The 15,311-nt window shown below is 40.2% G+C and overlaps 1 protein-coding gene across 5 annotated transcripts; it reads right to left on the reverse strand.

Annotated features, from left to right (window-relative positions):
- Positions 1-11,289: 11,289 nt before the first annotated feature.
- TCEAL3 (transcription elongation factor A like 3) lies at positions 11,290-13,349 on the reverse strand. 5 transcript variants are annotated; one of them, XM_040467293.1, is made up of 3 exons: positions 13,176-13,349; positions 12,547-12,616; positions 11,290-12,172 (listed from the first exon to the last, which is right to left on the reverse strand). In XM_040467293.1, exon 3 carries the CDS (start codon positions 12,148-12,150, stop codon positions 11,548-11,550), a length of 603 nt encoding a protein of 200 aa, XP_040323227.1. In that variant the 5' UTR covers positions 12,151-12,172; positions 12,547-12,616; positions 13,176-13,349; the 3' UTR covers positions 11,290-11,547. The 5 variants fall into 5 exon arrangements, with proteins under 5 accessions (XP_040323227.1, XP_040323226.1, XP_040323225.1 ...); XM_040467292.1 differs by having other exon boundaries at positions 13,164-13,349; XM_040467291.1 differs by having other exon boundaries at positions 11,290-12,177; positions 13,176-13,348.
- Positions 13,350-15,311: the final 1,962 nt, after the last annotated feature.

Below are 15,311 nucleotides of genomic sequence, written 5' to 3' on the forward strand. Positions count from 1 at the left end.
CTATCCATATGGCACCAAACTTCAGGGCCTTGAACCTTAGTTCCGCATCTCCCAATTAAAAAGGGCTCCACCAGACTCTGAGAACTGAACACCAGGTGGAGATCTAACATTAATATTAACTAGGGAAGTTCCTCCCCAGAAACAGATGACATCTTGAGGTGGACAGCTCTCCATATCATGGATCAAGATCTTCATCTTTAATATGAAAACTATGTATTTATTTATTTTTGCCTTTTAGCTACTTGCTTTTTCTCTGTTAACACATAAGACGATGATGCTCTTTAACTGGCAACTATCACTTAATCTAACACTAAGGCTGTAAGTGCACAATAAAAGTCCCTAGGCTTTCTTGCTTTGGTGGTTTTAGGTAATAGATTTACTTTAGATTACTTGTTGGCTCAATAAGGAGGAGTTTGTGCCACAGCAAATGCCTCCTACTCTACCTGGACCAGCACCTCTGGTATTGTAGTAAATATAAGGAATTAACAAACAATCTACTTGGCTGAAACAGATTGATGTCACTTCAGGCACATTCTTTAATTTATTTGATATCAACTAGTTTGGTTCATGGGACCCCTGACTAAGGAGCATACTTCAGTCTTTTGGTTTTATCCCGTGATAATCATCATTGTAGTCTCCCTGGTGTGTTGTGTTCTCTCATGGGTCTTAAATACATATTCACAGTTATCAGCAGTACAGCAGATGGTCTCACTGTGCTTGAAGAAACAAAAAGATGAACAACAAAATGCATTGCAAAAACAATTCTTCCACAAACCTGACATCATAACCTATGAGTTTCATGAGATAAGAATAGTTTAAACCTGATGGTGACTGAGAATGGCACTAATACCAAAAATTTGGTTAATTTCTTATGTATGAGAAGATGACCAAAAGGAGGCAATTATTAAAGTAATTGAACAAACAGGTCATTAGACCGAACTGGCTCTAATGACTTGGTAGCCTAATTAAACAAACTAAAACCTAAACCAGAGTCAATTCCTATAAATGCTTCAAGGTTAAGGAAAACAATCACAAACAGCCAATTAGGCTTCCCAGATAATGCAACCACTTAAGATATATCCAATTAAATAATTTTCTCACTTTGCTTCTGCATCTTCTCTATAAAAATCCTGCCCCTCACTCCAGTCTATGGAGCACTCTTAACCTTTTCCAATGTGGCACTGTTCGATTTGAATTGATGTTTGCTCAAATTCTTAAAAATGTTAATATGCTTAAGTGTATCTTTTAACAACACTTTGGGTGATTTGTAAAGTACTGGCATTTATTTATTTAAACATTGGTAGATATAAAGAAAAAACACACTCTTCTGTGTGTACTCTCAATACTCTACTACAACACTATTTCACTATGACAGCAGTTGTGTGGGCTTTCCACACATTAAGCAATTCTGCGACACTCACTAGGTGTTCTGTGTGTTAACTCAATTCTGACACTGTGTATAAGGAGATAGCATCATATCCCACAGGTAGAGTGGTTCTACAACCCTGCACCCACCCCCACTTCAGATGTCAATTGTAATTCCAGGACACCTGTGCTTCTGACTGGCTGTAGATTGGAGGCTCCCATGACCCCCACCTCAGGTTTAATTAATTTGGAGCAACTCATAGAACTCAGGAAAACATTTTATTTACTAGATTACCAATTTATCATAAAATGATATAACTCAGGAACAGACAAATAGAAGACACGAATAGGGCAAGGTATGTGGGAAAGGATGTGGAGCTCCCATGCCTTCTCTGGGAGAGCTACTCTACCAAAACTTCCGTGTGTTTGCCAACTGAGAAGCTTCTTGAACCCCATATTCAGGGATTTTTATGGAGACTTCATTACATAGACATGATTGATTAAATTATCAGCCATTGGCAATTAACCTCTAGCCTCTTTACCCTCTCCTGAGGTGGGATGGGGGAGTGAGGGATAGGCTGAAAGTTTCATCCCTCTAATTATGGTTAGTTCACTTGGCGACCAGCCTCCTCCACCCTAGGGACTTTTCAAAGGTCAGCTCATTAATATAAACTGGTATGGTTGAAAAGGGCTTGTTATGAATAATAAGACACCTTTATTGCTCTCATCACTTAGGCAATTCCAAGGGTTTTAGGAGCTCTGTGTCAGGAACAGGACAAAGACCAAATACATATATTTATTATTATTATTATTATTATTATTATTATTATTGCTATTATTATTATTTAAAGTTTATTTATTTTAGAGAGAGAGAGAGGCAGAGAGGAGAGAGAGAATTCCAAGCAGGCTCCATGCTGTCAGTACAGAGCTCAACATGGGGCTTGATCTCAAACCAAACCATGAGATCATGACCTGAGCCAAAATCAAGAATCAGAGGCTTAACCAACTGAGCCTCCCAGGCATCCCTATAGTTTTTATTATAAGCCACGATATCACAGTAGATTTCACCAGTGCATCTATCTGGACCTGGGCTTTACTTTGCAGGAAGTTTTTGGTGTTTTGTTTTGTTTTTTAAATAACAAATTCCCTATTCAGACTTTGTATTTCTTCTTGACTTGGCTTTGGTAGTTTAAGTCTTTCTAGGAATGTCCATTTCATCTATGTTACCTGATTCATTGTCATACAATTTTTTATAGTATTGTCTTACAATCATTTTTATTTGTATAAGGTTGATAGTGGTATCCTCTGTTTCATTCCTGATTTTAGTAATGTGAATCTTCTCACTTTTTTTTCTCTCTTTTTGTTGGTCAGTGCATCTAATGATTTGTTGCCTTTGTTGTTCTTTTCAAAGAAGAAAAGTTCAAGTCATTGATGTTCTTTGTTTTTGTGTTCCCTATCTCATTAATTTTTGTTCTAATCTTTATTATTTCCTTTTTTAATTTGCTTTATGTTCAGTTTGGTATTCTCTTTCCAGTTTCTTGAGTAGTGGAAGACTAGTTACTGAGATCTTTCTTCTTTTTAAAATATGGGTGTTTACAGCTACAACTTTTCCTCTAAGCTCTGCTTTAGCTGCATCCATAAGTTTTCGTATGTAGTGTTTTCAGTTTCTTTATCTCAAGTGATTCTGTAATCCCCCTCCCCCTTTTTTGACCTATTGGTTATTTAGGAGTGTGTTTTTAATTTCCTTAATATTTGTGAATTCCCCACATGAGGTCATGTTATTGATTTCTAATTTCATGCCATTTTGGTCATAGAACATATTTTGTATGATTTTAATCCTTTTAGGTATTTTGAGATTTATTCTATTGCTTAACATAATTATTTGGAAAAAAAGTAGAACAAACTAAATGAAAGCAAACAGAAGGAAGGAAATAATAATGATTAGTGTGAAAATAAATGTAATAGAGTATAGGAAAATAGAGACAATCCATGAAACTAAATTGGTTCCTTAAAAAGATCAACAAAATTAACAAACTGTTAGCTACACTTACTATGAAAAAACAAGACTCTCATTATTAAAATCAGGAACAAAAGTGGGGACATCACTGCTGACCTTACAAAAATGAAGAGGATTGTAAGGGAAATCTGTGAACAGTTACAAGTCAACAAACTAGATAACCTATAAGTAATGGACATTTTCTTAAAAGATACACTCTACTGGGGCACTTGGGTGGCTCAGTTGGTTGATCATCCAACTTCGCCTCAGTTCATGATCTCACAGTTTGTGGATTTGAGCCCCATGTCAGGCTCTGTGCTGACAGCTCAGAGCCTGGAGCCTACTTCGGACTCTGTGTCTCCCTCTCTATCTCTGCCCCTCTTCTGCTCTCACTCTGTCTCTCTCTCTCAAAGATAAAAATTTTAAAAAAAGATATACTGTACTGAAGCTGATTCAAGAAGAATTAGAAAATCTGAATAGACCTATATCAAGTAAAGTGATGGAATTAGTAATCAAAAAACTTCACAAAGAAAAGCCCAGGCCCAGACAGATTCACTGGTTTATTCTACTAAACTTTTATTTATTTATTTTTTAAATTAATGTTTATTTATTTTTGAGAGTGAAAGAGAGACAGAGCAGAGGAGGGGCAGAGAGAGAGGGGGAGACACAGAATCTGAAGCAGGCTCTAGGCTCTGAGCTGTCAGCACAGAGCCCTACGTGGGCTTGAACTCACAAACTGTGAGATCATGACCTGAGCCAAAGTCAGCCGCCTAGCCAACTGAGCCACCCAGGCACCCCAATTCTACTAAAATTTTAAAGAAAAATTAATAAACGTCTAGGTTTACACATTTATTATTTATTATTACACATTTAAACACATTCAATAATGTGAGAAATACCCTGATACCAAACCAGATAAAAATATCAAGAAAGAAAACTATTAAACAATGTCCCTTATGTATATAGACACAGAATACTAACAAAATAATCCAGCATCATATATAAAGGATACCATGACCAAGTGGAATTCACTCCAGGAATGCAAGCTCTTTGACATCTGAAAATCAATCAACATAAAATGCCATATTCATACAATAAAGAAAGAAACCATCATCTCACTAGGCACAGAAGAAGCATTTGACAAAATGGGAACTTCCTCAACCTGACAAAGATATAATGTAACTACACCTTATGTTATACTTCATAATGAAAGATTTAATGATTTTTCCTTAAGATCAGGAACAAAGCAAGAATATTTTAGCCCCATGCATTTATTCCATATTGTACTGGAGGCTCTATCAGGGCAATTAGGTAAAAAAGTAAATAATTAAAAATAAAAAATAAAAGGCTCTAGATTTGAAGGAAGAAGTAAATTTATGCTCATAGACAGCATGATCTTGTAAATAATATTCCTAAGGTATGCACACACAAGAAAGCTTTTAGAACTATTAAGTGTATTCAAAAAAGTTGCAGAATACCACAACATACAAAATGAGTTGTATTTCTATGTGCTAGCAATGAACTATCTGAAAATGAAAATTAAGAAAATATTCTACTTACAATAGGATAAAAAAGAGTACTTAAAAAATTTAATGTTTATTTTTGAGAGAGAGAGAGACAGAGCATGAGTGGGGGAGGGCAGAGAGGGAGGGAGACATAGAATCCAAAGTAGGCTCTGAGCTGTTAGCACAGAGCCTGACATGGGGCTCAAACTCATGAATTGTGAGATCATGACCTGAGCCAAAGTCAGACACTTAACTGACTGAGCCACCTAGGTGCCCCCAAAAGAATAATTCTTTTAAATATTTGTATTTTAGATACAGAGTATGAGTGGGGGAGGGGCAGAGAGAGAGGGAGACAGAGAATCCAAAGTGGGCTCCCCACTAATGATGCGATGTGGGGCTCGAACTTCCTAACCATGAGATCATGACCTGAGCCAAAGTTGGACACTTAACCGACTGAGCCACCTAGGCTCCCCCAAAAGAATATTTTTTTTTGAGAATAAATATAACCAAAGAAATGCAAGCATTGTACACTGGAAAAATTTTTAAATGTTTGAAGAAATTAAATCAGACCTAAATAAATGTAAAGATATTCTGTGTTCATGGATTGGAAGACTTAATATTGTTAACTTGGCAATACTTTCCAAACTGACCTGCAGATTTCCTGCAACCCCTATCAAAGTTCCAGCTGACACCTTTTCAGAACTTGACAAGTTGATCTCAAAAATTTTTTGGACATCCAAAATACCCAGAATATTCAAAACAATATTGAAAAAAGAGAAAATTGGAGGCCTCAGAGTTCTCTATTTCCAAATTTAGTACAAAGCTACAATAATCAAGACAGTGTGGTACTTGCATAAGGATAGACATATAGATATAGTTCAGAGTCTAGAACTAAACCCTAAATATAGTTCAGAGTCTAAAACTAAACCCTCATACTTATGGTCAATGGATTTTTGACAAATGTGCCAAGACAATTCAATGGGAGAAAAAATAGTTTTTTTTTTTCAGGAAATGGTGCTAGGACAACTAGATAGCTACATGCAAAATAATTAATTTGAACCCGTACCTCACATCCTAAAAAAACTAAAAATGAATCATAGTTCTATGTATAAGAGCTAAGCCTATAATACTCTCATGACACTAAAAGCATAGGCAATGACAGATAAAATAGATGAATTGGGCTTAGTCAAAATGAAAATCTTTTGTGCTTCAAAAGACAGCATCCACAAAGTTATAAATCAACCTACAGAATGGGAGATAATACTTGCAAATCAAATGTCTGACAAGGGACTTTTACCCAGAACATATAAAGATCTCTTAAATCACCATTTAAAGGACAAGTAACTGAATTTATTTTTTAGTGGCCAAATGTTTTGAGTAGACCTTTCTCTAAAGAAGATATACAAATGGTGGTGACTATGCTCATGAAAACATGTGCAATATCATTACCTATTATGGAAATGCAAATCACACTATAGTGAGATACCACTTCATATCAATAGGGATAGATAAAATAAAAAGACTGTAACAGTCCTGGTGAGAATGTGAAGAAATTGGAAACTCATACATTGTTGGTAGGAATGTAAAATGGTGCAGCCACTTTGAAATACATTTGATAGTTCCACAAAATGTTAAAATAGAGTTACCATATCACCCAGGATTCTACTCCTACATATATACTTCAAAGAATTAAAACGTGTTCGAACAACAGCTTTTGCACAAATGTTCATAGCACCATTATTCATCATAATCAAAAATGAAAGCAACTCAAATGTTCATCAACAGATGAATGAATGAATTAATGTGATATACCATCTAATGGAACATTAATAGGCAGTAAAAAGGAATGGAGTACTGATACATGCTGCAACATAGATGAACTTTGAAAACATTATGTTAAGTAAAAGAAGCCAGTCACGAAAGAACACATGTTGTGTGATTCCATTTGTATGAAATGTCCACAATAGCCAAATCCATAGAGCCAAGAAGGTAGATTAGTGGTTGCCAGTTACTGGGTAGGGTGAGGTTGGTGGTGGAGTAGAATATGTAGTGATTGATAACATACAGGTTTTCTTTGGGAGATGGTGAGAATATTCTAAAACGTGATGGTTGCACGACTCAGTGAATTTACTAATATAACTGGACTGTATACTTTAAAGAGGGGGTGAATTTTGTGGCATGTGAATTATATCTCAATAAAACTGGTATCTAAGAAAGTGTAACTATTTTCATTTAGAGACAAAGCACCATTTTTCTGTGGTGGAAGAGGTCCACTGTAATCAATGTTTCCCAAGTGGATGTCTGGTACCCCCGGATGGTGCCATATTAGGGTCTTAGCACTGGCCTCTGCTGTTGGCAGGTTCTGTACTCAGCTGTGACAGTAGTCAGATCAGGTTGGTAAGGAGAGTCAATATTGTTGCACTCTTGCATAGCTCTGTTCTTGCTTCCCTGGCCACTTTACATGGGCTCACTGAGCAAACATTGGGATTGTTGGGAGGAAAAACTGGATGATATCTACAGAGATGGTCGTCTTTTGTCTCCCAATTATTGAGAGTTTCCTCTGTGGCAGACGCCCCCAGTAGGTACACTCACTATCTGAATATATAGATATGGGCCATTTAGAAGGGAATGTGTCCTAGTAGCCTTTAGATGTCAAGATCCTCCCAGTGGTTGGAAACAGGCAAGAACTTGGTCTCACGTTCATGGGTTTGAGCCACGCAATGGGCTCTGCGCTTGGGATTCTGTCTCTCTCTCTTTCTGCCCCTTACTCACTTGCTCTCTGCCTCAAAATAAATAAATAAACTTTTGAAAAAGTAATTGAGATGACCAGACTTCTGTACAGACAGGGAGGGGCTCAGAGAGCCAAGCTCTGAATAATTTTTTAAAAAATGTTTATTTGAGAAAGAGAAAGAGGGAGCATGAGTGGGGGAGGGACAGAGAGAGACACAGAGAGAAAGAATTCCAAGCAGGCTCTGTCTTATCAGCGCAGAGCTGGATGCGGGGCTTGATCCCACAAACAATGAGATCATGACCTGAGCTGAAATCAAGAGTCAGAATGCTTAACTGACTGAGCCACCCAGGCACCCCTATGAAATGTTTACCTAACCCAAGATTACCCCTTTATTCCTATTTTTCTGACAATATTTTATTTCATGTATTTTAAAAATAATCTCTACCTCCAACATGGGGCTTGAACTCACAAACGCTTGGACTCACAACCCCAAGATCAAGAGCTGTAAAGCTCCACCAAATGAGCCAGCCAGGTGCTCCTCTAACAATATTTTAAATTTTATTCTTTGCATTTTATTTGTTTGTTTGTTGTTTGTTTATTTATTTATTTATTTATTTATTTATTTATTTATTTAGAGAAGGTGAGCAGGGGAGAGAGAGAGCATTGCTGAAATCAAGAGTTAGATGCTTAACTGACTGAGGCACCCAGGTGCCCCTTATTGTCTGCATTTAAATGTTTTATCACTAGCATTTTCCTTTTTCTATTTCTTAGTAGGAAAAACTGGAACGTATTAAGTAGATAGTGGCAGAAAAATAATTTCAAAGTCTTTAAACCACTAAAACATTAAATAATCAATATTTTACTTTGCAGCTACAGACTATTCCATATTTTTTTCCTATTTTTAAATAAAGTTTTAATAATTTTAGGTTTTGCATTTTGATTTGAACCATTCTGACTTCATATTTTGTATATGGTATGAGGCAAGGGTAGGTTGTTTTTGTATATGGATGTCTGCTACAGACTGAATATTTGTGTAACCCCAAAATTTGTATGTTAAATCCTAACATCCAATGGTGTTTGGAGGTGGGACCTTTGGGAAGTGTTTAGATCATGTGGTGGAGCTGTCATGAATGTGGTTAGTTCCATTATACAAGAGACCCCAGAGGGGCGCCTGGGTGGCTCAGTTGGTTAAGTGTCCAACTCTTGATTTTGGCTCAGGTCATGATCTCAGGGTTCATGAGTTTGAGCCCCACATTGAGTTCTACGCTGACAGCGCAAAGTCTGTTTGGGATTCTCTCTCTCCCTCTCCATCTTCCTCATTCTCTCTATCTCTTAGAAATAAATAAACATTTAAAAAAAGACACCAGAAATCTCCTTTGCACCTTATGTCATGTGAAAACATCTTTTTATGAACCAGGAATAAGGCCTCACACCAGACACCAAATTACCTGTGGTTTGATCTTAGACTTCCCAGATTCCAGAACTGTGAGAAATAAATGTTGTTTAAGCCACACAGTCTATAGTATTTCTGTTATAGCAGCCAGAACTAAGACAACATCTAATTGTTCCAGAATCATTTATTGACAAGTATCTTTTTCTCCATCGAATTACTTTGGGATCTTTAAAAAATTTTTTTTGTTTACTTATTTTTAAGAGAGAGTGCGAGTGGGGGAGGGGCAGAAAGAGAGGGAGACACAGAATTCAAAACAGGCTCCAGGCTCTGAGCAGTTAGCACAGAGCCCAACACAGGGCTCGAACTCATGAGCTGCAAGATTATGACCTGAGCCAAAGTCGGACACATAACCGAATGAGCCACCCAGGCTCCCCACTTTGGGATCTTGTTAAAAAATGAATTGACTATATATATGTGGATCTATCTCTGGAATGTCTGTTTTATTCCATTGATCTATAAGTCTATCCTTATGCCAGTACTACACAGTCTTGATTACTGTAGCTTTAGTTAGTCTTGAAGTCAGGCAGTGAGTCCTCCAATTTTATTCTTCATTTTCAAAATATTCTGGCTATCTTATGTCCTTTGCGCTTTCCATATAACTTTTAGAATCCCAGTTTTCTGGGATTTCTATTGGGATGGCATCGACTTTACAGATTAGTTTTAGAGAGAATTTATTTCCATATTAACACTATTGAGTCTTCTAATCCATGAACAATTATCTGTTTAAACTCAGGGCTCCTGATCCAATCAATTTATTAAGCACATGTGTAAAGGGCAGTGTAAGGGATATCAGGATGAATAAGAAAGTGTTTTGATCAAAGTACATACTGGTGGGTTAAAGAAAATGCCTAACATTGAGAGTTTTTAATTTTTTTAAGAGTACTACTAGTACCGTTTTCAGTTGGAATTAGTTTGCAATGGAAAGGGGTATTTTCAGCTTGAAACTCAGTTGTGTAACCTCTGTGATTATGTGTGGACAGGTCTTTTGATTTTATATAACTAGCCAGCCTGGAGACTTTTTAGAAAACTCACACTAAGAAAGGTGTATGTAAGTTTAGACATGGTTTACCTGGGGTACTGTAGTGTAATATTCAGTTCAAATCATCATCTACTGTGTGCTCCATAGATTAGTCTCAGGACACAGGCCCCTAGCGGACACCTAATATCCGAGTCCTTTGAAGAGAGAAAAAAAAAAAAAACAAAAACAAACTCTAAGCACATATAAAATGAACTAAAAATGGTAATGACTGTGCTCAGAACTATGTAATACAGGGAGGCCCAAGTAGCTGTGTGGGGCACTACCATCTGAGCAGGCACAATTCTGAAGTTGGGAGAGGGGTTTTATCCACACTCCTATGGCAGTCCAGTAGGTACTTTGGCCCTTTGGGGACTATAGGGAATCAGAGGGGCTTTGTCATCATGAGGACTCCATGTCAATAGCTGTTAGCAGAGGATACAGAGCAGAGCAGAACAAGAATGCCCAGCAGATATCCAGAGAAAGATGGCATCCTCTTCTCAGCTGCTTGGACTTGTTCCTAGGCACAGGTGAGACCTAAAATCAGCCCTCTCCTGAGTGTCTGGCAGTCCAGGGTCCTACTATTGCAAAGGTGCCAGCCCAACATAGCTCACATACTCAGTATCCCATCTGATCCACTCAGCAATCTGTGAGGTTAAGTTTTATTCCCATTTCACAGATGACAAGACTGACTTTTACAGCACTGGATCTGTTGTTATAACCACCAGGTTGATTTCTCTAGCTATGAATCCCAGAGATAACACAAGTTTTACTTATCATTTTACATTCTGGAAGGCACGGGAATGGGCACGCTCACAGAGGAATGGCATGGAGGGGTCAGGTGACTGGACTTATGTTTGAGTACAGATGAGACCTATTTTTGGCTACCACGCAGGAAAAACCATCACCTAATTTTTAGCGTACACATTTCAGAACTTTCTCTATGCACAAAGCCATTATGCAAACATTTATATATTTTTAAAAAAGTTTTTAATGTTTATTTTTTGAAAAGGAGAGAAACAGAGCACAAGCAGGGTAGGAGCAGAGAGACACAGAATCTGAAGCAGGCTCCAGGCTCTGAGCTGTCAGCACAGAGCCTGATGTGGGGCCCAAACCCATGAACTGTGAGATCATGACCTGAGCCAAAGTCAGATGTTTAACCGACTGAGCCACCCAGGTGCCCCAAACATTTATATTTTTACAAAAATGGGCCGATACTGTATATGTGGTTCTGAAAACTGTTTTTTCTTTATTGTTATTTTACAATGTACCATGAACATCTTTTCCATGCACATGGGTGAAAATCCCCTACTAAAAGACAGAGGACACTGTAGTTGGATCAAAAGGCTGCTGGTAACAAGAGTGACACCTAAAGCAAAGTATCAGCCTAAGTTTAAAGCACATAGCCTGGCAAATGCCTGCCAGGAAAAGCAGGATCAGCAATATTCTCATTAGAGAAATCAGAAATGAACGCCAAAGACATTAAAGATACGGGATATCATGTAAGCCCCTTTGGCCCCTACCTCCGCCCCTCATTCCCCTGACACCCCGTTGCCCCCTTGGGGCAAAGGGATCCTGTACATCTCTTTGCATCCAATGAAAACCACCCATTTTCTGTTTTTTCCTTAGCTCTTCCTGAGCCCTTGACACATCTCCACATTCTCTCATCATCTCCTCACTGCCCAAGTGCCTTTCCTGTAAGTCCTCCTGATAGTCCTTGGGGGAATCGTCTGTCCCCCTGTCCGTTTTTCTTTTTGCTTTCCTAGGCACATAATCTTCAGCTGGGCGCTTTTCGGCAGCCCGCGACTCACTCTCAGCCTTTGCCAGGGATTCTGGCTTGCCCTCACTGTGTGGTTTTCCCTCATTTTCAGACTTGCCCTGCTTTTCTTGCTTTCCCTCATCTTCTGGTTGTCCCTCATCATCTGGCCGACCCTCATTCTGGAGCTTTCCCTCATGCCCTGGCTTCCCCTCCACTTCCAGCTTTTCTTCCTCATCTGATTTTCCTTCATCTTCTGTATCTACTTCATCTTCTGGCTTTCCCTCGATTTCCAGCTTTCCTTCATTTTCATTGTAGAGTTTTTCCATGTTGAGATTTCCCCTTCTTTTCCTGTACTGGGGGGTGTGGTGAGGTGGTAAGGGGAAGAGAAGATAAAGAAGACAAGGGAGACTGAGGGCTTGGAGGTGGAATGCAGGTCCTGATAGTACTGGCATCTTTCCCCTTGGCTGGGGTCCTTTGACCTGGCCCAGCCCTCCAAGTGTGTCTTCTGCCCACCCTCTACCCCACAATTCATCCCACACTTGAGAGCCAACCATTTCCTTGGCAGGCCCTACCATCTTCTCTACCATCCTAAAGCGTGGTGGGGTGTGTGCAATATATGTGGTGGGGGATGGGCAGTGGGGCTCTCAAATTCTGCCCAAGCTGTGCTTTCTACACCCTCCCCTCACTGTTTTTGTCCAGTGTCCCTCCCTCCTTTCACTCACCCGCAGGGATTCTGAACAGGTTCTTCCTATTTTTCTAGTCTTGCAGAATGCTGGGGACAGACACACAGACCTGCAGACAGACAGAAGACAGGGGCAGGACGTCTCAGCAATTTGCTCTCAGCAAATTGATGTTTCTTTCCTGAATCTGGGCCCTCCTCATGCAACATTTCCCTCGCTTACCTCCCCCGCATCCCAGCCGCCATTACTTTCCAGGCCTCAGGCTCCAGACCAGGATGCTGTCCAAACTGTTTGGATCTCTGTGACCCCCTCCCCTGCAGACAAGCCGCCCGCCCTCACCCTCTTTTTGCGGAGGTCAATATTTCCACTTAGGTGCAGAGTGTGAGAGGGGGTTATTTCTAGAATATGTCTGTCTACATTTCACTGTCGCACTGCGGGGGCGCCCCCCTCCCATTTCAGGTCCAAAAATGTATGGAGAGCGCAGAGGAGGGGCGTCGAGGAGGCGACAGAGCCTGCTGCAAGATGCTCCCTCCTCACCTGCCCACCTCCCCGCCGCGTCCCCCTCCTCCCCAACCTTCCGGACCCCTCCCCACCGCGCGCTGCTCCCAGATCCTACTCCCATCCACCTCCACCCCTGCCCGGGCCGCCGGCAGCACCACCCTCACACCGACCTGCGGGACCTGCGGGGCCCGGGCCAGGCCTGCGCCTCCTCGGGCTCGCCGAAGCCCGCTGGCCCTTCGCCCGCCGCCCGGGCGGCTCAGGGAGCTGGTTCTGCGCGGGCGACGGGAGCGGACAGCGCAGGCACCGGACCGCAGGGTGGGTGAGCAGGCGGGCGCGGGGGCTGCTGCCCACGTCGGCGCCCGACCGGTCACGTGAGCGCCGCGTCACCCAAGCTCGGTTCCCCACCCCGCTCCGCCCCCTCATCCCCATCCCATAGGGACCAGCCAGCCACAGACGGTGGGGAGCAGTGTGGCAAAAGGGGGTCGCCGAGAGGGCAGCCCAGAGGCTTCTTTACCGCAGGTGCTTTACCTGGCGCACATCTCAGGTCCTCACACAGCATCCCTCTGAGAGGTACGTCATTGCCAGGTGTGACAGCTGATCGCAGGGAGGGTACCCGACTTTGCCGAGAGCACTCAGCAACGGAATCCCACAGGCTGCTTTCAAGACAGGCTCTGCCAGACTCCAGAGCTCTGGTGGTAGTGTCCGCCAAAGTAGAGCTGCCACCTTGAGTAGCTGTGTTCCTGGGCCTCCTCTCTCCTCAGTCCACACGTTCTCTCTCCCTGAATTATTTCTGTTCATTTCCCTCTAAGCACAGATGATTCTCAAATCTCCATCACCAGGCTATCCTCTCCCTTGAGTCTTAGACCCGTGTTTTGCTTTCCTACCAGCAGTATAGGAGAGTGCTTGTTTCTTCACACCTCCTCCAACATGTGTTAGAATACTTCTTTTCACTAACATGATCTCAATGGTATTTTACTTTGCATGTTTATTGAGTTTTAATATCATTGTAAATTGTCTGTTCATGTGTTTTCTACATTTTTCTATTGGGTTGGTCCTTCTCCCCTCAGGTTTCAGTATTCTTTTTACATCAATTATATTATGCCTTTATGTTATATATGTTGCAAATATTTACTTCGAGCTTGTGAGTTGCTTTTCTTCTTTGTATATAATATATTTCTGCCATGCATAAAAAAGTCAAATTTATCAAACTTTTCTTTTATTGAATCTAGATTTTGATTCATAGTTAAGAATTCATTTCCTACATGAAGTCAGAGAGGAATTCACCCATGTTTTCTTTTAGTACTCATATGGTTAACTTTGTCTTGAGAGCATCTTTGGTTAAGAATAGAAGTTAAGTGATACAACAGTGCCAAACTGAGTTGAATCTACTGCTGACTCAAGACACTAGAGTAACAAAAATCAAACCCAAGGCTTATTACAAGGGGGGGGGGAGTTTCCTAACAAACCATCACCCATATGATACTAGGAACCTCAAATGTTTCAGTTAAAGGGTAAGTGTAAATTGGAAATAAACTAGCTCTCATAAAGTCTTTTAGTTTGGCTTTGCAACATCTAGGTGGACTAGTAAACTTTAAGCTTTGAATAGATTATGGTGGTTCCAGCCAAGAAGAACCCTTATAAGCCCTGACCAAGGAAAACAAAATCTCTGGAGTAAGCATACATCATCCTAGGCCCCAAATTATTTCAACCAACAATTGTTCACGTACAATGTCCACAGAGAGAGATGACCAGGAATATAAGAAAAAAGGACATTATAAGTAAGAAGCAGTAGAGACAACAGCCAACACAAATCCGTTGGCCTTCAATTATCTGAATCATCAGATAAAGATTATTAAACCACAATGCTTAGTGAATTCAGATTAAAAAAAATCGAAATCTTGAAAATTCAACAGGAAGCCAGAAATCAGAAAAAGTGAAAAAAGGGAATTCTAAAACTACAAAAACACTTTGCTGAAATTAGAATCTCAATGGATGGCTTTAGTATCAGATTAGATGTGGCTCAAAAGAGAATTAAAGAACTACAAATTATTTCAGAAGAAACTATCCATAAAACTGCACAGGTATTCAAAAAGATGGAAAACACAGATGGGAGGGCATGATCAAGATCTAACAAATGTTTACTTGGAGTTCCAGAAGGAAAAGAGAAATGGAAGTGTTCAGAGGCAACTTTTGAGAATACAACTGAGGATTTTTTCAGAACTGATGAAAGACATTGATCCATAGATCTAAGTCCAAGAAATCCCAAACAGGATAAAAAGAAACTCACACATAGATGCATAATAGTG

This window comes from Herpailurus yagouaroundi, unplaced genomic scaffold (genome assembly GCF_014898765.1).
Source record: "Herpailurus yagouaroundi ecotype Mexico unplaced genomic scaffold, PumYag 67416, whole genome shotgun sequence".
NCBI lineage: Eukaryota > Metazoa > Chordata > Mammalia > Carnivora > Felidae > Herpailurus > Herpailurus yagouaroundi.

Coding starts and splice junctions, on each gene's coding strand:
- TCEAL3 (XM_040467289.1), bottom strand. CDS start 12,749: ATGGCGGCTGGGATGCGGGGGAG. Junction 12,617..12,726: donor GCGGCTGGGATGCGGGGGAG/GTAAGCGAGGGA, acceptor GTCTGTCTGCAG/GTCTGTGTGTCTGTCCCCAG. Junction 12,178..12,546: donor CCTGTTCAGAATCCCTGCGG/GTGAGTGAAAGG, acceptor CACACCCCCCAG/TACAGGAAAAGAAGGGGAAA.